This window comes from Castor canadensis, chromosome 6 (genome assembly GCF_047511655.1).
Source record: "Castor canadensis chromosome 6, mCasCan1.hap1v2, whole genome shotgun sequence".
NCBI lineage: Eukaryota > Metazoa > Chordata > Mammalia > Rodentia > Castoridae > Castor > Castor canadensis.
In genome coordinates this window covers 23,842,541-23,864,051 of record NC_133391.1, presented here as the reverse complement: position 1 = coordinate 23,864,051, position 21,511 = coordinate 23,842,541, and the positions used below count along the sequence as shown (strand labels likewise).

General features: G+C 45.8%; 1 protein-coding gene across 38 annotated transcripts in view; it reads left to right on the top strand.

Annotated features, from left to right (window-relative positions):
- Plekha5 (pleckstrin homology domain containing A5) overlaps positions 1–14,644 on the top strand; it is a 201,834-nt gene extending 187,190 nt beyond the window's left edge. For 21 of the 38 annotated variants that reach the window (XM_074075943.1, XM_074075942.1, XM_074075941.1 and 18 more), the window contains 8 exons: positions 383–503; positions 5,031–5,149; positions 7,833–8,042; positions 9,325–9,465; positions 10,120–10,244; positions 10,930–11,069; positions 12,518–12,602; positions 13,810–14,644. In XM_074075943.1, the coding sequence (XP_073932044.1) occupies positions 383–503; positions 5,031–5,149; positions 7,833–8,042; positions 9,325–9,465; positions 10,120–10,244; positions 10,930–11,069; positions 12,518–12,602; positions 13,810–13,828 (960 nt within the window). In that variant the 3' untranslated portion in view covers positions 13,829–14,644. Of the gene's footprint in view, positions 1–382; positions 504–5,030; positions 5,150–7,832; positions 8,043–9,324; positions 9,466–10,119; positions 10,245–10,929; positions 11,070–12,517; positions 12,620–13,809 lie in introns of those variants that run through there. The other 17 variants (XM_074075940.1, XM_074075937.1, XM_074075950.1 and 14 more) reach the window with 2 other exon arrangements.
- The last annotated feature ends 6,867 nt before the right edge of the window (positions 14,645–21,511 follow it).

Sequence of the window (21,511 nt, the reverse complement as noted above, 5' to 3'; positions counted from 1 at the left end):
AAAAATCTTTTGAAGTCAGGCATGGTGGGGGGCACACCTGTAATCCCGGCACTGGAGAGACTACAGTGGGAGGATTGTGAGTTTGTGAGTTTGAGGCCAACCTTTGAATTACTTTTTTCTACTTAGTTGTCACATACGGATTGTGTTATAGCCAAGAGAGCCAATGGGGGCTTTTAGTTTTTAGTTTCAGCCGATTCTTTAATGGTAAACTTTCTCTCCTCTTTTTTTGTTGTTGTTGTTACATTTCGGTGCTGGAGGGTTGAACCCAGAGCCTCCCACATGCTAGGCAAAAGCTTCTCCCACCGAGCTCCAACCTCGGCCCAAGGCAAACATTCTAAAAGAAACTTGCAGCTCTTTTGTAACTCTGAGTCTTCCTTCCAAGGGCCCAGATTATAGGCTGTACAAGAGTGAGCCAGAGTTAAGCACGGTGGCTGAGGTCGATGAATCTAACGGCGAGGAAAAATCTGAGCCTGTTTTGGAGACGGACACCCCTTCCACTAAAGGTCAGCATTTAGGGGTGCGGGATCCCCTTGTCTGTTTTGCACTGGTTTGGCTTTGATTGCAGACATCTTAACAATCAATTTAACTTCCATGTTGACCTGGTAGTCAACACTTCCTTCCCTGAACCTTCTGGGATCTTGTAGGCTTCTGAACTAAGATGTGAGGATGATGGCTTCTTCCATAACCATTCATGCCATCTCAGCCTGGCATGAGGCAGCACCCCGTTCAACACATTGCTTTTTCTAGAATGTTCATCCCAAGCCGATTAAAGACCAGAAAGTGTTTTACCAAGAAATAAGTTAATGCCAAACTGAACTCTTCCTGTTGACTGAGGGTTTTTCCCCATTTCAAAATTATTCATAGGAGGTTAATAGCTGAAAGAAATTTGCACAGAATTTTTAGAAAATCAATGTTAAAATAACACTTTCTTAACTGTGACTTTCGTTGTTACTGTTGTTTAATTTTTGTCATTCTTGTTTGGGTTTTTGTTTGTTGTTTGCAAACAAACACCAGGGCCTGGCACATACTAGGTGAGCACTCTACCACTGAGCTTTACCCCAGCCATGAACGCTGCTCGTCTTCGAGAAGTCAGGTCAGAAAGAGGCATGAAGATGTCAAGTCTGAGGCCAGCCTGGGACTACATAGCAAGACCTTGTCTAAAAAAAGCGGAGAGGAGAAGAGAGGAGGAGAGGAAGAAAAGAGAAGGGAGAAAGTGAGGACAGAAGGGAGGGAGGAAAAAGTAGCAGCAGTACTCTTCTGGATTAAAAAGAGGGCTGGAGTGTGGCTAAAGTGGTAGAGCTCTTGTCTAGCAATCAGGAGGCCCTGAGTTTAATTCCCCATACCTGCAAAAAGTAAAAAGATTAAAGAATAAAAAAAAAAAAAACTAGGAAAGTAGCTCAGTGGTAGAATGCTTACCTAGCGTACAAGAAGCCATGGATTCAGTCTCCACAAATACAAAGTTGGGAGTGCCGATGCATGTCTGTAATCACAGCGCTGGCTGAGGGAAGGCAGGGGGATGGGGAATTGAAGGCTAACCTGAACTACATAAGAGACCTTGTCTCAAAAAATGAAGAGGAGACAAATAAACCCAAACTTGACTGAACCGTTGTTTGAAAGAAAGAGCTGTAGCTGGATATGTGTACTCATGCCTGTAATCCCAGCACCGGGAGGCTGAGGCAGGAGAATCTGGAATTGAACTCCAGCCTGGGCTACAAAATGAGACCCCATCTCAAAAAAACAATGACAAAGAAAAAAGCTGTAAAGACATTTTTGGGGGAGAATTGTGGAAATTTAAACATCTTTTAAATACTAGTTAGTAATACCATGGTACTGGTAATGGAGGAGAATGTGGTATGTGAACGGTTTGTTTTGAGATAGGTGGTCAGTAAATAGATGTGTCATTTTTAACATTTATTGAGCAGGTTTTTCTCAATATATTCTCAGATATATTCACTTGTAGTACTCACACATATAATTTACTAAAACATGCTAAGATCAAAAACCAAAAGTCAAAACAGCACACTAATAACTGGGAATGGCTCTGATACATTCAGTGGAAGGGAATTATTTAGCCTTAAGATGCTTCCAGGATGTGACACAGAACTTTACCTGAAGGCACAAACTGCTCAGTTGATCTGTTCTTCTTCCTACTTTCACATACCTTACACTTACCATGTTACATCTCCTCTATTGAATAAAGACAGTAAAGAAAGAAGGAAATACTGTTTATCCAGTCGGTAGTTGCGCTGACATTTGGCTTAGTGGTAGAGCACTTGCCTGGCATTCGTGAAGCCTTGGTTTCAGTCATCAGCACTGAAAGAAAAAGTAGATGGTAAATAAAGACTTGGGTAGTCTTGGAGTTGATGAAATACCAGGTATGTGTGCGTAGGAAGTAAAGGTGCAGAAAGGTTGGCTCAGTGGTAGAGCATTGGCCTACCACGTGCAAGACCCTGGGTTCTATCCCCAGCATTGCTAAAATACAAAATAACAAGTAAACCAAAGGGCCACAGCTAGCCATCTCTACCCAGATCCTTGTTCTCATTCTTGTTGGTGAATACATAATACATGGGCACAGTATAAAATTAGGGGGTGGACACTCCTCGTGCAGACCCCACGAAAGACTGTACTCACACAGCAAGGACACTTAGGTAAGGCGCTTAGGGCTTTGTCTTTACCAGGGAAATGTAAACCAAAACCAGTGCGATAACCTACACCATACCACCGTCACTAACAACTGGCAATATCTTTCTTTTTTTGGTGGGCCTGGGGTTTGAACTCAGGGCTTCACCTGAGCAGGTGCTCTACCACATGGGCCACACGTCTAGTCTACTTTGCTCCAGCTATTTTAGAGATGGGGTCTCGAGAACTATATGCCTGGGATGGCCTTGACACTCAGTCCTCCCAATCTCACCCTCTCAAATAGACGTGAGCCACCTGCACCTGGCTAATACTATCTATGTCTATAGATAGATAGATAGATGACTGACTGACTGATTGATAGACAGATAGATGTAGATGTACATATAGATTTTTTTTTTTTTTGCAGGGCTGGGGCTTGAACTCAGGGCCTACACCTTGAGCCACTCCAACAGCCCTATTCTTTTTTGTGATGGGTTTTTTCAAGATAGGGCCTCACAAACTGTTTGCCAGGGCTGGCTTCGAAGTGCCATCCTCCTGATCTTTGCCTCCTGAATAGCTGAGATTACAGGCATGAGCCACTGGCAAACAGCTTGACAATATATTTTTAATTATTCCAACTGTTTATTGACTTTTCTTGGATTTCCCAGATATAGTTGTATCAAGTATAATTTCCATTTTTCCTTCTGATTTTTATGTCTTCCTTCTCAGAAGGTATGAACTCCACAAGATTATAAAATTAAAGGAAAAAAGTTGCATATGTCTTTAAATGGCTTGCCTACCATGCTGGACACCTGTGTTTGATCCCTAGCACCGCAAAAAATAAAAATAAAAATAGAAAACATGAAAGAAGCTGGGTTGCTCCACACCTGTAATCCCAACACTTGGGAGGCTGAGGCAGGAGGATCCTAAGGTTAAGGTCAACCTGAGCCACACAGCAAGACCATCTCACAAAAGAAGAAAAGCAAGAAAACTGAGGAGGGAGTGGATGTCCCAGTTCTGTTGCTGGCTGCAGTGGGAACGCTTTTGAATTTTTCCCACTGGGCAGTGGTGCCAGCTTTGGTTTGGCATATCATAGTCTTCACTTATTCTTTTTTTTCCTTTCCAGTGCTGGGGATCAAACCTAGGGCTTCAAGCATGCTAGGAAAGCACTGGGCTACCAACCTATGTTCCTCAGCCTACTCTCATTTTAATAAGTTTCTTCATGAAAAAAAATCAATAATATCAAAATTTATTATCTGTGTCATCATATTTTTCTTTATATATATTGAAATGTTGAATTACAACTTGTAGTGTTTTTTTTGGTGGTATGGAGGCTTGAACTCAGGGCCTTGAGCTTGCTGGGCAGGAGCTCTGCCATGAGCCCTGTGATGCTTTTTTTCTTTTTCTTTTTCTTTTTTTTTTTTTAACAAAACCATTGAAATTTTAATAATTACTTCTTTTACTGGTGTCTGAATGGACAAGTGGCGTGTGTTCTGCTTACAAAAGATGTCTGTGAAAATGTGAGTTTCTGGTCTTTACTGCCATGTTAAACTGTGTGTGTGTGTGTGTGTGTGTGTGTGTTCAGTAGAGAGTAGAATTGGAACAACTTTTAAAGAAGTAGAATTAACTGTTGTGTTAACCTTCCACTGCTGCATAAATACCCGGGGTGCCAGATTGGAAGATGAAAGGTTTCCTTGGCCACACGAGTTTGGAGGTTTTGGGCCATGTTGTCCCTGTTCTCTGGCCTGTGGCAAAGCTATGTGTGTCAAAACGCGTGACAGAGAAGAGGAGGCTGGGTCCAGTAGTCCCTCTGAGGGCACGTGGCAGTGACTAAGACCTCCCATGGGGGTCCACCGCTTGAAGGTTCCACCACCTCCCAGTAGCAGCTCAGAAAGACACCAGGCCTTTAACACATGGTCCTTGGGGACTTAACTGTAATGGTTACTTCTAGTTGACTCGGTCACACTAGACATGGGTGCGTTGTTGAGCCAATGCAATGTGATTGAAAAATAAGGAACATTTCGGTAAGTCACTGCGCCACGTAGGCTGCAGCTTTCATGGCTTGTCATGTGTGAGTAGGTTCGGCCGGCTGTTAAGATTACGACAGAGAGGTAGGTGCCAGTGCAACAAGAAGTTTAGTGACCTCTGCCAACTATAAACCTTTGGTTCTAAGGTTAACCGTGAATTTGTCTAGTAATGTCACCAACCGTGCCATGACTCTTTCAGTTTGAAAATTTGCCTTCTGATTACAAAAGCCTCAGAAGAGCAGCGGAGAGGAGAGGGTCTGGTAGAACACTGGTTCAGCACGTGCAAGGGCCTGGATCAGTCCCCAGCATGACCAAAACATTTGTAGGAGAAAGCCATGTTGTGTAGACAGCAGTTCTGGAATTTACTGGTGTGTTAATTTTCAGGTTCTCACTTTCCAGTGGGAGTGGTCCCTCCAAGAACGAAATCCCCGACCCCCGAGTCCTCCACCATAGCTTCCTACGTGACCTTGAGGAAAAGTAAGAAGATGATGGATCTCAGAACGGTACTGAATTAGAAATTACCTTCCGGAAGGACCCTAAACCTACCTGGCGCTCTTACTTCATTCCACATCTAGCATTCGATTAAAATTCTTTTACGTACTCTAAAAAAAAGTTGGTAATTTTCTTTAATTACGTCTAGAGAGCGAGCACCTTGGAGGACAGACCTAATCAGTTTGTAATCCAGGCGTCTTGAGCAGCCTTCCCTCTGGGATCTTAGCCAAAGCTTGAGACAGATACGTGCTGTACTTACTGGTGTCTGCTAATTTTGTGACATAAGGAGAGACTGACGGCGGGGAGCGTGACTCGGGAGAACCTGAGTTCAATTCCCAGTACCACAAAACAAGTGACAAGACTGAAAGGTGCACTGACCATGTGATGGGTTGGGTTAGGGGTGAGGGGCTGTTGATTGTTTTGGTTTGGGGGGAGTTTTTTGGTGAGTAAACAGGAGAGTTAATTGAGATAGAAGAGTAGCAAAGAGTAGAGCTCTCAGAGTTGGGAGGGGTCCCAAGAAAGGTTGCCCTGTTGTTTGTTTCTTTGACCCAGGGTCTCACTCTGTAGCTCAGGCTGGCCTTCGACTCAGGATCCTACTGCCTTCGCCTCCCACGTACTGGGATTACAGGTTTGCACCACCACACCCAGCTGTTTCTTTAATACTGACATTTGATTTTATTTTACTTTTATTTGTTTTGCAAAAGGGTCTCACTATGTAGCCCAGACTAACCTTAAACTCACAATCCTCCTGCTTCAGTCTCTGAAGGCTGGGATTATAGGCGGCATCACCACACCCAAATGACATTTTTTATGGAGCAGAAGGGTGTTTTCTTTGGAAATTATAATGGGAAAATAACAAATCAAAAAAAGTAGGACTAGCTGGACACCAGTGGTTAGCACCCATAATCCTAGCTTCTCAGAAGGTAGAGATCAGGAGGATCGAGGTTCGAAGCCAACACAGGGAAGAAATCCTATCTCAAAAATACCCAACACCAAAAAGGGCTGGTGGAGGGGCTCAAGTGGTAGAGCATCTACCTAGCAAGCATGAGGCCCTGAGTTTGAACCCCAGTACCACCAAAAAAAAAAGAAAAGAAGACTATGGGCTCAAACCTAACTCAGTGTTAGAACACTTGGTAACGTGCAAGGCCCCAGGTTCAATCCCAGCAACCATAACAAAAGAGAAAGGAGGTACCCTCTCTGGGACCCCTCCCAAATTGGGGAGCTCTACTCTTCGCTCCTTTTCTATCTTGATAAACTCTCTCACTTTACTTAAGGTGAAAAAAAAAAGAGAAAGGAGTAAAAGTACATGTCGAGATCAAACCGAAAGATACGAGTAGATTCTTGCTGTTCTACAACTATATTAAATATTAGAAGATGTGACAAATAAACATAGGGGAGTGTAGTTACATAATCTTTGTTTTGTTTTTGTGGGAATGGGGTTTGAACTCAGGGCTTAGCACTTGCAAAGCAGGCACTGTATTGCTTGAAACACACTTCCAAGTCCATTTTGCTCTGCTTATTTTGGAGGTGGAGTCTCAAGAACTGTTTGCCTGGGCTGGCCTCAAACTGTGATCCTCCTGATCTCAGCCCCCAAGTAGCCAGGATTACTGGCACCTACCCTTATTGCCTTTTCAGATAATTCGGAACAGCCCGCACTTCCTTCAGACTTTCTCACAGAGCCACATGTGGAAGTGCACACTTGTCATTCCATCTATTTGCGAGGCACTGGAAGGAGGATTGCAAGTTTGAGGCCAGCTCAGGAAAAGTTGGGGAACCCTGTCTTAAAAACAATACACATAAAGCCAAAAGGGCTGGGAGTATAGCTCAGATGGTAGAGCTCTTGTCTAGCAAACGGGAGGTCCTAAGTTAAGTCCCTAGTACCTCAAAAAAAAATGTCAGCTGGGCACTGGTGGCTCACACCTGTAATTCCAGCTACTTGGGAGGATGAGATCAGGAAGATGGAGGTTCAAGGCCAGCTGGGACAAATAGTTCAAGAGATCCCATCTCCAAAATAACGAGAGCAAAATGGACTGGAGGTATGAGTCAGGTAAAACACCTGCTTTGCGAGCACGAAGCCCTGAGGTCAAACCCCAGTCCCACCAACATGTTTTCAAATATGGAACCGCCTAGTTTATAGAAAGTAAATATGTCCACCGTTTGACCGTTGGTCATGAACTATCTGAGGCGTTGCTGTGACTGGCAGTTTCACAGTAAACGCCAGCTAAACTTCACATTTGCATTAAAATGAAAGACATCTCTGGTATCTGAAGGCCACGTTGCAGCTCCCCGCTTCTAGTCTGAGCTTAACGTGCGCACCTTCCTGTTCCAGGGCCCTGGGGCAGCGTATTCCAGAGCAGCCCTAAATACCTTCTCCTGGTTGGTTTTGCTTCGCTTTCTTTGCTCTGCCCTGCTCTGCCTCATTTTAAAGCAGACAATGCCCCGTCTGTGTTCCTCTCTCTCTGGCCTCCTTCATGTCTCTCTTTCTAATGCTAGCCGTGCTCACCGGGCACCAGTGAGTGTAACCTCGAGTGGCCTTCTGATGATGCTGTATTGGCATTCAAAACCTCACTTTTGGTTAAATAAATAAATGAAAGCAACAAAAGTAAATGTCCTTTCTAACATTTTATTTCACCTTTTCCAAAGTTGCTCTGAACTCTGAATTTAAGTATTCACGGGCTTCTCTTCCGTCTCCAGGAAAGGCCGAGGAGCGCCGTGGAGCAGCTGTGTCTGGCTGAGAGCTCTCGACCTCGCATGACCGTGGAAGAGCAGATGAGGAGGCTCCGCAGGCACCAGCAGGCCTGCCTGAGGGAGAGGAAGAAGGCGCTGAGCGTGATCGGGGCTCCAGACCCAGTCCCCCTCCAGAGTCCTTCCAACCTGAGGGACAGTCCACTCAGGGTCACGCAGGTAGAGCCAATGCTGTGGTTGTTCACGTACACATCTGCCGTCGCTCGAATGTCACAATCATGAGCTACATGAGTGGTGGGTTTTAAAGGTCTACGGGGTCAGGGTGTGGTGCAAGTGATCAAGCACTTGCTCAGCAAGCTGGAGGCCCTGAGTTCAATCCCTGGTACAACCTAAACAAATGAAAAGGCTACCGTATGGATAGTAACTCTGTATTTAATTCTTACAATGATAAGGTAAAACAGCAGGAGCAGAATGAAAGGACCCCAGGCCCAGTATGTAAAAGCCAGAATACTTGGTGGACACCCTTGTACTGGGGTGGACTTCACCTTCTCCGCTGTAATCCAGCAGTGCAGCCTCACTGCCCGTGCACAAACGCTACGACGTGAGAGAGTTCTCAACAGTGTGAAATGCCATGCAGGGTACCAAGAGAGTCCCCAGTTCCCCTCCCAATAAAGTGTGACTTACTCTATCCTAATGTAACATGACCTAAATTGTAGCAGCAAAGATCTGAATAAGAGTTGTTAGCCTGCTATCCATCACCTCTCAGTGTCATGCTTGTAAAATATCACCATGCCACTTCTGTTTGTCCACTGCCTTCTTAAGGACAGGAGGAGACAGCGGACCAGCAAGCCTCTGCAGTGGCTTGCTCCCTCTGTTCTGTCCCTGTCAGTGGACAGTGGTCACCCGTGCATAAAACTGATCCATACAGCATAAAATGGTTGCATCAGCTGACAGTGCTTCCCTGCCCTCATAGACGTCCCCTACTGTAATCAAAGACAGACCTTTACCTGTTAGTAATCACAGCATTCGGGAGGCAGCAACAGGAGGATCTCAAGTCTGAGGCCAATATGGGTTACACAGTGAGACCCTGTCTTTTAAAAAAAAAACAAAAAATTAAAAAAAAACAACCCTCACTACTGGAGAGAGACAAAGTGACAGCTGAATAATGTTACATTCTACAAATTGCAAGATGGGTGATTTAGAAAAGGGAGGGAAAAAAAGTGTATCTTTCCTTTGCTGGTGTTCACAAAGATTTTCCTTGTGAGTGGAGCTCCAGCTTTGTCTTCAAAACTAATGGACACTGTCTAAAATATACATGCATGCACAGAATGAATCTAAAAGAGCTATGTGGCCCGGCTTGGTGGTGCACACCTGTAGGCTCTGCATGGTGTGGGGGCCAGGAGGATTTTGAGTTCCAGGCCAGCCTGGGCTACAAAGTGAGACCCTGTCCCAAAAACACAAAAACCAAAGATAAATAAAAAGCAATGTGTCTTTTGGGCAGGCTCGAAGGAGGGAAGATCACAATAAGGAGCTGGACTCCAGCAGTAGAGAAAACGATACAACGCCAAGCTGCGATGCTTCCATGGCAGACACTGTCCAACCAAACGAAGCCGAACCCCAAAGCACGGATATCAGCACTGAGGTAGCGATGGTGCTCCAAGGGGTAGATTCCTGAAGGTCAGATTGGCCCAGGTGCTTCAAAGTAGAGGCCATAAACCTGAAGGAATGGTAGATTTCCTTTCACCTGGGTGATATAGTCAGCCACACAAAACATGTATGCGTTAACTGAAAAAGTAAAACGTGGGCTGGGGTGTAGCTCAGCGGTATGATGCTTGCCTAGCATGTGCAAGGCCCTGGGTTCAATCCCCAGCGCTACAAAAACACACCAAAAAAGAAAATGTAAAAAATAAAGCTGAATAATAAAGTATTGCTAACCCACTTGAAAGCATTTCATATCCCAGGCTAGGGATGTAGCTCAGTGGTAGAGCACACTTACCTGGCATGTGCAAGTCTCTGAGTTCAATCCCCAGCACTGCAAAAAAAAAAAAAAAAAAAAAAATCCCAGCATCTGGGTCTTAGCAGTGTACCAATGTACCTCTCTTTGTGTAATTTGCTTTTTGTATTCTAGTGATAGATAATGATGACATTTCTAATATACATGAATCTAGATTTATTACTGGTAATAATAGGCTGTCACTTGGGTATAACTTAATAAACATTTGAGATCCTTTTAGATATACTGACATTAAATGTGGTTAAGAATGATTTGAAAAGGACTTTTTTTTTAATTCTGTAGTTGAAGAGAACTGAAAATATTTTTTATGAAATGCTTTTCACACCTGAGCCAAATGGAACAGATTCTGAGGAAGCTCTGCATAAAGGAGAGGACGAGGGAACAGAGCCCGCAGGTGTCACCCACAGGTAATAATGGGCACAGACAAGCCAGGCTACCTACTGCTCATGAGTAGTGAACTGCAGCAGAGCGCAGCCTTCCTGAGCACAGTCCTCTTCCAAAATGTGGGTAACAGCCGGGCACTGGTGGCTCATGCCTGTGATTCTAGCTACTCAGGAGAAAGAGATCAGGAGGATCAAGGTTCAAGGCTAGTCCTGGGGAACGGTTCAAGAGATCCCATCCCCAAAATACCCAACACAAAAAAGGGCTAGCAAGTGACTCTATAATCTTTTTTATGTTTGGAGATTCCGTAAGAAAGAAAAGAATATAAGAGTAATTAGAAGCAAAATGTTAGCAGTTGCTAAAAAAGGTTGTGGCGTCTTCTCTCCAAAGTTAAAGTTCTTCACTAAAAGACTAGATCCAGGGCCAATGTTTTGCCTCATGCTGTAATCCCAGCTACACAAGAAGTAGAGGCTGACAGGACGGACATCCAAGCACAAGTAGCAAGCGCAAGGCCCTGAATTCAAACCGCAGAACACCAAAAAAAAATAATAAATTTTAGCCAAGCATGATGGCACACATCTGTAATCACAGTACTCCCGGGATGACTATGGTTTGGAGGCCAACCTGGGCTGCACAGCAAGATCCTGTCTCAAAAAAAAAAAAGACTTATTTTCCAATGTAAATATTAACATTGCAGTGTATTTCCCATAGCCCTCCGGGTGAGGCACAGAGTGCCAGTCATAAACCAGAAGACTGTCCTGAAGCAAGGAAGAGCAGTGGTGACAAGCAGGACGAGATGGTGACTTCTGAACCAGCTCCTGAGACTGCCAGAGAGAGTCGGACGCCAGCAGGTACAGTAACACGACTTACACATTCCTTCCAGGTACTTCTCTGAACTTGTGAGTGTATTTCTAACAAGGAAGTCGCTTCATACCCTGACTGCAGATCACAGGCCTGCACCTCCCTACACCTGCAGGGGTGTGATGGACCAAGGCAGAGAGGACACCCCACCACTGAGTGCTCAGCCTTGGGGATCAGCAGATTGGTTTTGCTTTGGATTTGGTTTCCAGTCATAACACAGGTGGTGAACTTTCTGACAAGGTCTGTCAGGACTGGAGGTGTGGCTCAAGCAATAGAGCACCTGCTTTGCGAGCAGGAAACTCTCAGTTCAAACCTCAGTTCCACCAAAAAAATAAAGAAAGAAGGAAAAAAGAAGAATATTCTTCAGTACTTTGGAGTTTTATTGGTTCAGGGCTGGATTGTCAGCTTTCACAACCTGACAGTTTGAGGCAGTGGGAGGTTTTCTTTTTTTTAATTTTTTAAAATTGTTTATACATTTATTCATATGTGTATACATTGTTTGGACCATCTCCGGTGGGAGGTTTTCTGTCTCACGTGGCAGAGTGACCTGTTTCTCCAGCCTCTGCTGCAGTCCACGTCTGAATTTCTCTTTGATAGAGCATCACTGTCCATAGCTATAAAAAAAAAAATGGTTGTGTGCCGTTCTGTTCTCTTCTCCTTTTGAGGGGTGAGTAATGGAACCCGTGCCCTTGCAAGTGCTGGGCAGGTGCTCCAGTACTGACCTCGTCCTCCCCTCCCTCTCTGTGATTTGGACTTCTTTTTCTTTCTTTAGGGTTTGTGGGCATAGGGGTGGCGTGAGAGTGCGGTGGGATCACACCGCCAGTGCCTGTGTCAGCTTTGCCTCTTGTGGTTCATAAACAAGCCATCCCTAATAAACCTGCCCTCGCCCTCGGCCCCCTTGTGTGGAAGGTCAGAGCAATGAAATTTCACTTGTAGGACATATTAGGAAGGCCATGGGGTCTGTGTCTCACATTCATGAAACATGCCTGTGTGCGTCCTCGGTGAGGTTCCCCAGCAGACACTGAACACTCTTCCATGTCCTCCGTCATCGATGAGGCAGTGAGCACAGTGTCATCTTTTTGTCACTGGTCATTTGGTCATTGTACAGCAGCTCTGAATCAAAGGCAGTGACTGCATTTAACCGGCCACGTGAACTCTAGTGTTTAGCTGCTGAATAGGAAAGACCCTACAGAACCCATCCCAAGGCCTCTGAAAAACAACTTCAAAGCACAAAAAGGTGGGGAAGAATTTTACGCCAGGCCTCGGAGACCCTTCCTGCTGAGCAGTAAGCTGTTGGTTAGAAAGTCACAGCAGAACATGACACTGTTACTGCCTCCTTCCCAAGCACGTCCTCACTGCTGTGGGGTCACAGCAAGGGGTCACCCCTCCAGACATGTCCTCAAGATTCTTACCTTCTCCCGTTTTCTTGATGTTTCAGTGAAAAGCCTGTCTCCGTCTCCGGAGTCCCCAGCATCCCCAGATGCACCGGCTCAGCGGCAGCTCACGGAAGGATCTCACTTCATGTGCGTGTAGTCTCGAAGTACGTGGCTCTGCTGGGACGTACAGAGCTGCTGTACTTTGTGGACTGCACGTGCAGGATCGTGCACAAGCTGGCCATGAACCTGAACCATAGGCCGCAGTAGCTCCGCTGTGCGGGGAACGGCCTGGGCCAGCGCCAGCCTCGGTGCCGGGAGCCCAGAGCGCTGCCTAAGCCACTGTATGGCCAGCAGATCCTTTATACGTTCAGTGTGACTTGTCCACCGTAACGTGTTATTTTCATCTGAAAGGACAAAGAAATGTTTATGATCCACTCAACTTGGTACAATCTTTAAGAGCTATTAGAAATGACTTGTAAAAAACTTTTTCTTGGTTTCTTTTTTCTTTGTTAGTTTGTTTGGGCTTTTGATTTTCTGGGGTTTTTGGTTTGGGAGGGGTGGTTTGGTTTTTGGTTTTCACTGTTGTTTTTTGAGACAGGGTCTTGCTATGTAGCCCAGGCTCTACCTCCAGCTTCCACCTGCCAATAACTGGAATTATAGGTGTGTACCACTCTGCCCAACTGAGTTTTTCAGTCAGTATAGCAGCTTAAAAAAAAAACCATGCATGAAGCTGGGCAGCAGTGGCTCACACCTGTAATCCTAGCTACTCAGGAGGCACAGATCAGGAGAATTTCAGTTTGAAAGACCCTATCTTGAAAAATCCCATCACAGAAAAGGGCTGGTGAAGCTGCTCAAGGTGTAGGCCCTGAGTTCAAACCCCAGTACTGCAAAAAAAAAATCAAGAATGTCCAGAGCCACAGCCCAGTGTGTTCCCAGGTTGTGTCATTGTATGGTCATTGCCAGATCCTTTCTATCAGCCACCACTATCAACTAGTGGCACAGAATTCACATAGCTTTATGTCTTCTCCCTGGGTACATGTCATTTCCATAGGACGAAGCAAAACTTCGCATATGACTTAGTATGTTATTACATATTTTAATGAAGTTCTGCAAACCTTTGTTTACTTTATTGAAGTTTAGATTCAGCCACTGATTTGGACATTTGTCACTCTGAATTGCTACTGAATTATATTCTGTTTGTGAGTCAGGCCTATGGAAGGGAGCTGAGGTGTCCTGTGGCAATATTGGGCTCTAGCTGTGCCAGTGGTTCTGTTGCCCTGTGTTTGTTGGTTACTTGGGGATGGTCATTCATTAACACTGCAGGTGTCACAGCATGTCCCCTCTTATTTTCCAGCTCTCCTGACTTCTGTTGAGCCCGCTCAGAGCTTCAGACACGGCCCTTCAGCAATGTGAGAAGATATTGTACAGTATATTTTAAATCTATGAAATTCATAGTTCTGATGCTTTTGGCCACAGAGCATCGTTTTATCACTTCTGGAAAATGTTTCTTCCAGAGCAGCTTTAACGGCCTCCGTCCACTCCAGTCTCCAGCCTGTCCCTTGACATTAGCTCGCCGCTGTGACGTCAGCACGTCAGTAAGGTGCTTCTCAGTGTGCCGTCTCCAGAGCTCGCCCCCCCTCCTCTCGCTCTAGGGCTCCATGTTCCTAAGTCAGCACTAAAGCACAGAAAGTTAGCTATTATCTGCAGTGAAGCTCGTTTCACTTTTTTTGTTTCCCCTTCCCATTATGGCTCCTGCAATGCTTTGTTTCACACTTGATTTGTAAAGGACTTTTATATATATATATATATTTAAAATGTGCTACTTTATTACTGCTCAGTGAAGTACGTCCTGTTGCCCGCTATAGTTCTCTCGGTCAGATCGCAACGTCAGCCAGTTACTGCCGCGTCCGCTTCTGCACAGGCCTTACCCTTCCCTTTTCCTACAGAGCTACTCCGAGTAGGTATTTTCAAGTTCTGGACTTACACTTCGTTGGAATAGATGTGTACAGCAATAAGGAGGTCTTCAGATCACTGCTTAGTCTGTGTACAAATGTAATTACGCTCACCGTGTGGACGGTGCACGTGAGCGCCTGTAATGTAGCCCAGGCTCCTTACTATTGTTTAAATGCAAATGTTCATATCTCATTTCTTTTTTATCATGTTAAATAAATGTTGATGTTCTTAAATCACTTGTCGGAATTGTTTTTCTTTCCATCTAAAGTGTTAAGTCTGAGGCTGGGTGAGTAGTGGTTCAGTCCACAGTATGAAAAAGGAAAAAAATCAGAGACTTTGAAAAGAAAAAGCAGCCTGTTACTCTTATAACCCTGGACCGCGTCATAAAAGGCCCTTGTCTGTCTGTTTTCTCCTGTCACAGTCAAGGGACCTGAGGCCTTGAGAGATACTGGCTTCCCGTCATAATCCCATTACATATGGTGACAGAATTTGGGCCAGCATATAATTTTTTCTGACTGTTCCGCATAAACCCATCAGCTTGTCACCAGTGGGAAAACTTTTTTTGAGGTCTTCCCCCATACTTCTGTTTCTTTCCAAGTTTTGCTAAGCAGCTTCAAGTGTCTGTAGCCCCCGGCTCAGGAGCTGGGATTTGAGAGGAGCGTGTAGTCCCTCCTGAGGGGACAGAGCCCATGTCACCAAAAGGGGGGCCTCTGGGGCTGTTTCTCTCACGGTGCGTTCTTTGCAGCTGTCCACGCTCCTCAAAATCAGTTACACTCTCTTCCCTATAACCTGCTGTGCGCCCCATATTGTTCCCAGAGAACAGGCAAGCTCGATGCTTTCAGATTCCTCTACAAAACAGCCCAGGCCAAACCGTCACCGGCCAATCTCCCCTCCTGGTGCCACGCCAAAGAGGATTTAGATTTAATACAAGATGCAGATGTATAAAAGGTCATCTGCGAAAAGCACACAAAATGCAAGTCGATACGGTCCATGTTGGAGGAGCTGAGTGGAGAGAGGTGACGACAGGAGACCGCCTCGCTCTTTATAACCACACACCACCCTCTAAGGTGTCACACACAAGTCTCTGATCATTATGTCCCTTTAATTATGATATGATTATTACAGATTCTGTGTCTGTGTTGGGGCAGAGTTTATGTTATTCTTTGAATTTTGGTCTTTTTGTAGGGGTTTTTTTAGTATTTAAGAAATCTGCACACGTGTGTATTTATGGTCTTTTTTTTTTTTTTGGTGGAGCCAGAGTTTGAACTCAGGGCTACATACTTGCAAAGCAAGCACTCTCCTTAAGCCATGCTTCCAGTCAATTTTGCTCTGGTTATTTTGGAGATGGGGTCTCATGAACTGTTTGCCAAGGCAGCTCTTAAGCTATGATCCTCCTGATCTCAGTCTCCAAAGTAGCTAGGATTACAGGCGTGAGCCACCAGTGCCCAGCCATGTGGTTTTAAATGTTGATTTTATAAGTACGACTTTTTTTTTTTTGTAGTACTTGGGATTGAACCCAGGCCTTCAGACATGCCAGGCAAGGGCTCTGCCACCAAACTGCATCCCATCCCCAACAGTTTTTGTTTTCAAAGATAGGGCCTTGCAGCCAGGCATCAGTGGCTCACACCTGGAACACTAGTTACTGGGGAGGCTGAGATTGGGAGAATTGTAGTTTGAGGCCAGCCTAGGCAAATATTTCATGAGCCCCTAGGCTCACGCAGTAGAACATTTGCTTTGCAAGCACCAAGCCCTTGAGTTCAAACCCCAGTCCCACCAAAAAAACAAAGTCTCACTATATAACCTAGGCTGGCCTAGAACTCTTGACCCTCTTATGTCAGCCTCTCAAGGACTGGGATTACAGGCATGCCCAGCTAATATTTTTTTAACTAGTGGAAGAAGGAAGAGCTGTTCTTACTAGGATTGCTGGAATCCCAGGGAGCCAGGAGAAAGCAGTAGGAAGTAGTTTCTGTTTCTCAACGTTTGAGAAAACCAGGTGAAAAGTCAGTACCACAGCACAGAGCACTGAGACTTGTGAAGAGATACAGTGAAATGGAATACTGGTTTTCAGAAAATTGAATTAGGTTGGTAATTTCTATCTTACCTAGAACTTACCTTACCAGCTCCCCAGCCTGTTGAAGAGATACACAGAAAGTCCCAAGAGAGGCCGGCTGTGGTAACGCACTTCTGTAATTCTAGCACTTAGGAGGCTGAGGCAGGAGGATTATGAGTTCAAAGGCAGCCTGGACTGTATAACAAGACCCCGTCTCAAAAATAAATAAGTTTTAAAAGGCTACGTGAAGCTAGGTGCCGGTGGCTCATGCCTGTAATCCTAGCCACTTGGGAGGTGAAATCAGGAGGATCACAGTTCAAGGTCAGCCTGGGCAAATAGTTCCTGAGACACTCTCTCAAAAATACCCATCACAAAAAGGGCTGGAGTTGTGACTCAACAGTACAGCACCTGCCTGGAAAGCATGAGGCCCTGAGTTCAAACCCAGTACCACAAAAATAATGACCTGAATGCAGGTCGCACATGTGAGAACTTAACTGTACTCTGCTAAGGGTACTAAAGAAAGTTACAAGGTGGAAAATGTAGCTGTCACCTCAGTTTAGTTTTGGGAAACTTTTTTATTTAAAAAGTATGAGGACTTGGCTCAAGCTAGCCTAAACAAATAGTTCTCAAGATGCCATCTCCAAAATAATCAGAGCAAAATGGGCTGGAGCCTGCTTTGCAAGAATGAAGCACTTTCAAATCCCAGCCCCACCAAAATAAAAAATATATGCACACATATACAGGTTTTTGGGTTTGGAAATGTAGCTTAATGGTAGAGCACTTGCCTTGCATGCCCAAGGCCCTGGGTTCAGACCCCAGCACCACAAATACATATATCTATGTCATATTATTACATAGTTTATTATTGTTTTAGATGAATTAACTAGTTTTTATTTTTGGTGGGACTGGGGTTAGAACTCAGAGCTTCCTTCAAGTTGCAAAGCAGGCACTCTCACTTGAGCCACCCCTTCAGCCCTTTTTTGTTTTGTTTAGTTTTTTTCTTTTTTGGTACTGGGGTTTGAACTCAGGGCCTACACCTTGAGCCACTCCACCAGTCCTTGTTGTGATGGGTATTTTCGAGATAGGATCTCATGAACTTCTTGTCTGGGCTGGCTTTGAACTTAAATCCTCCTGATCTCTGCCTCCTCAGTAGCTAGGATTACAGGCATGAGCCACTGGTGCCTTCCTCTTCTTCAGTTTTTGAAGCAGTCTCACTATATTATAGGCTTGCCTCAAACTGAGATCCTTCTGTCTCAGCCTCCTGAGTGCTGGATTACAGGCTGGGATTACCACACCCAGCAAACAAATGGGCTGAGTTCTCAGACTTCCCACAGATGTTTTTTGATCCTGGGGATCAAAGCAAGAGCCTCGTGTGTGCAAGCAGGTGCTGTATCACTAAGCTCCACCCAGCCCTGAATAAATACTTGAACATTTCCACAGCAGCAAATTCTGCTAAGTGTCACCTTCATAAGCTATTTCAGGTCCTTGGGAGTTGTTGAGCAGCTGAGACTTCTAAGACCCAAAAGTTGTTAATCTGCTGTCAGCCGCCTGTGACTGTGCACAGCTGAGAAAGGAGAACTCCCACAGGGCAGACAGAAGCCACCCACCCATGTCCCAAGGATGGCGCTGTCACCTGCGGATCATCAGGTCTGCACCCTAAGCCAGAAGCCTCAGTGAGATGAGTACTGTGCATGCCATCAGACCTGTGGGTTGTGAGTCACTCATGAAGAATGACTTGGAAAGGCAGAGCCCATACGTGCCACGATCTGAAAACCTGAAGCTCCCTCAGCCAGCTGTTCTGTCCTGTGTCACCTCAGCACACATTTGTGTCCTGCCTCCATCTCTAGGCACACATGGACTTAGAACCTCGCTCACGTAGAAGAGCTCTTACCCAGAGTCCAGCCCTCATATTCACCTGAAATTTATTTTTGAGTCAGGCATATAGGGGTGTGCCTGTAGTCCCTGCACTTGGGAGGCCAAGTTGGGAGAACCATTTGAGCCCAGGAGTTGGTGGCCAGCCTAGGCAACATAGTGGCATCCCATGTCAAAAATCTGGGGGGCTGGGGCTGTAGCTCAGTAGTAGCAGGCTTGCCTAGCAGCACAAAGCCCTGGGTTTGAAAAAAAAAAAATTAAAAAAACTTAGCTTTTGTGAGCAGTGAGTGATCACAAAACCTCAGTTATAAGTAGAATGATACCTGTGGAAACTGTTCCAGGAATGGGGGCCATGGGGAGATTAGGGAAAATGGTGGAGGGGTGAATTCAAATATGACACATTTGATACATCATAAGAACTTTTGTAAATCGCCAGTGTACCCCCCAGCACAACAATAAAAAAAAGAAGAATTACAAAACATAAAAGTAGAAATGTGCCAGCACTTGGGCTGGTGCTAGAGGATTGCAAATTTGATGCTACCCTGTCTCCCACCCCACAAAAAAAATAAGAGAAACATGAAACATGTTATTCCATGTCAAAATGGAGTAGCAAGCATGAGGCTCTGAGTTCAAACCCCAGTACCGCCAAAACACAGGAGTGATGACGGTCAGAGCAGACACAGGAAAGGGACGTACTGACATGGAGTGGGTGGGAGTGCAGGGGAAAGCTCTGCATAGTCTGGCCCAGCAACTCTACTTCCTGGAATATGTTTCAAAGATATGATCTGCTGGGTTTGTGCGTGGGGGCTGAATGTGGGATGTATTTAATGCTGTGCCTTAGGAAGTCTGACAGGTCCATGGCTGCTGGGAAGGATCCCTGAGTCCCTGCTCTGCCATCAGCTGGACGGTCACATCTCAGGCACTGCCCCTGACCCCATGCAGAGGAGGCTGAAGACGCATTGTCAGCTGCATCCATTGATGGCTCTATGATGTAGTGAAATGTGTGGATTTGGTCTTGTCCTGTGTCCTGACAGCTCCTAAACTCCTTAGGATTTCCAGAGTGAAAACCAGGCCGGGGCCTGTGTCCCAGCTGCTTGGGAGGCTGAGGCAGGAGGATGGCTTAAGTCACCAGTTTGAGACCAGCCTGGGCAAATCCATGTCAAGAAGAAGAAGGAGAAGAAAGGTGAATCTCCAGACAGTATCTTTTGCTAATAAAATGAATGGCAGAAAAAGATGAGAAAGAAGAAAACTTTAAGTGCACACTGACGAGATGGTTGTCTTGCGGCTACTGAGGGCGGTGATTACAGGTGGACCTTTGCGGGGAGAGGGGAAGGGCTGAAGGTTGAGTGGGTCAACAGTTTCATAAAACCCAGAAGGACAGAGACTGTTGAGCTTCCCATCCCTGGGACTCGGGGAGGTTCTGTAAGAGGTCCTTAAACTGCTTCTGCTGAAAAGCACAGGCTCCCTACTTGAGCCTTACTTACTTACAGATTAACTAAAGGCTGGAGCAACGCCTGGCCTCCCTGCCTCCATTTTGTACCTGTCTTCGCTCTGAGCCATTTTCTCTGTGGTCACTTTGCAATCACCTTGGGTTCCAAGAAAGAACTGACAGCGTCTTTATGAGAAACTACCCCTAAAGAACAGTGGTGTCTCCTCAGGATGGACACCTGCCTGGCGACAATGAGTCTGGATAACAACTTCTGGGAGCTTCTCCCAAAACAAGGCCTGAGATAGTGACCCACTGGAGCACACCTGCGACTGGGGCTGGTTATCAGCTTTTGTCCATGCCCTAATCCTTTGTCTACTTAACGCTAAAACTCAGCTGGGAGATGGTGGCTCATGCCTATAATCTTATCTACTCAGGAAGCAGAGATCAGGAAGATCATGGTTCAAAGCCAGCCCAGGCCAAAAAAGAGCTGATGGAGTGGCTTAAGGTATAGGCCCTGAGTTCAAACCCCAATAATGCAAAAAAAAAAAAAAAGAATGCTCACTTCTGTACCCCAAAGATGGCTGAGTGCTAAGTGCTCACTTTTCCTCTTCCCATGGCATGTTCTGGACCGGGTACTAAATGTCCTTTCTCTGTCCCTCACCACATCTCTTTATTTGGTGTATAGGGGCAAGTGGCTAGACCTGACATGTGGAAGCCCAGGAGTTTGGGCCTGGTATCCAAAGCTGGCCTCCACCTCTGGAGGGTGGCACACCAGTGGACCCAGGGGCCCTGTCCCTCCTACATCCTGCTCTCTGGATGTCTGTCCTCCCAGCATCATGGGTATCCCCAGGCGTACGTGCTTTCCTGAGTTCCATGAGTTGTCCTAGCCTGTGGCAATAGATCCGAAGTACAGGTGGCCCAAATTGCTGCCCATCATCTGAGGTGAGTAGGGGCCATCTTGGAGGCTGAACCTCACCTGTGGAACCTGACACGGTTTCCAGTAGATAGTGACCAAATTAAATGACACTAGGCGACACCTAGCTGGTGTCCAGGGGAATTGATCATAGTTCAAGGCCAGTGGAGCCAAAAAGTTCACAAGACCCCATCTCAACCAATGGCTGGGTGTAGTGGTGTGTATCTGTAAGCCCAGCTAGGCAGAAAAGCATAATTGGGAGGATTGTGATCCAGGCCAGCCCAGCCAAAAAGCAAGACCCTATCTCAGAAATGACCGACCCAGCAAGGGCTCGAGGCGTGGCTCAAGCAGCAAGCGTGAGGCCTTTTACCCTATGCGTGTCACGCTTTGTGTCTGAAATGTCTCCAAAGGCCAGTGTGAAAACGGCGGGGCCTGCCTGCAGGGCTGAGGGAGCTGGTGGAAACTTTAGGCCGTGAGGCCCATCAGCCATGGACTGGATGCTCAAACTGTGAGCCACAAGAAATCTCTTCTGCTTAAGGGTGACGTACCTCAGATATTTTGCCACAGTGCCAGAGAACTAATTCAGATGTCTTTGTGTTTAAAGGACTTTGTTATAGATCACACTCAAGGTGCTCTGGCTTTTTTTTTTTTTTTTTTTTTTGGCAGTACTGGGGTTTGAACTCAGGGCTTCCAGTTTGCTAGAAGGGGCTCTACTGCTTGGGTCACGCCCCGGCCCTGTTTTTTTGAGACAGGTTGTGCAGTCCAGGTTGAAGTCGTGATCCTCCTGCCTCAGCCTCCCGAGCCCGGTGACCTTGCTTTCCTCTCCAGTCTGGCCACAT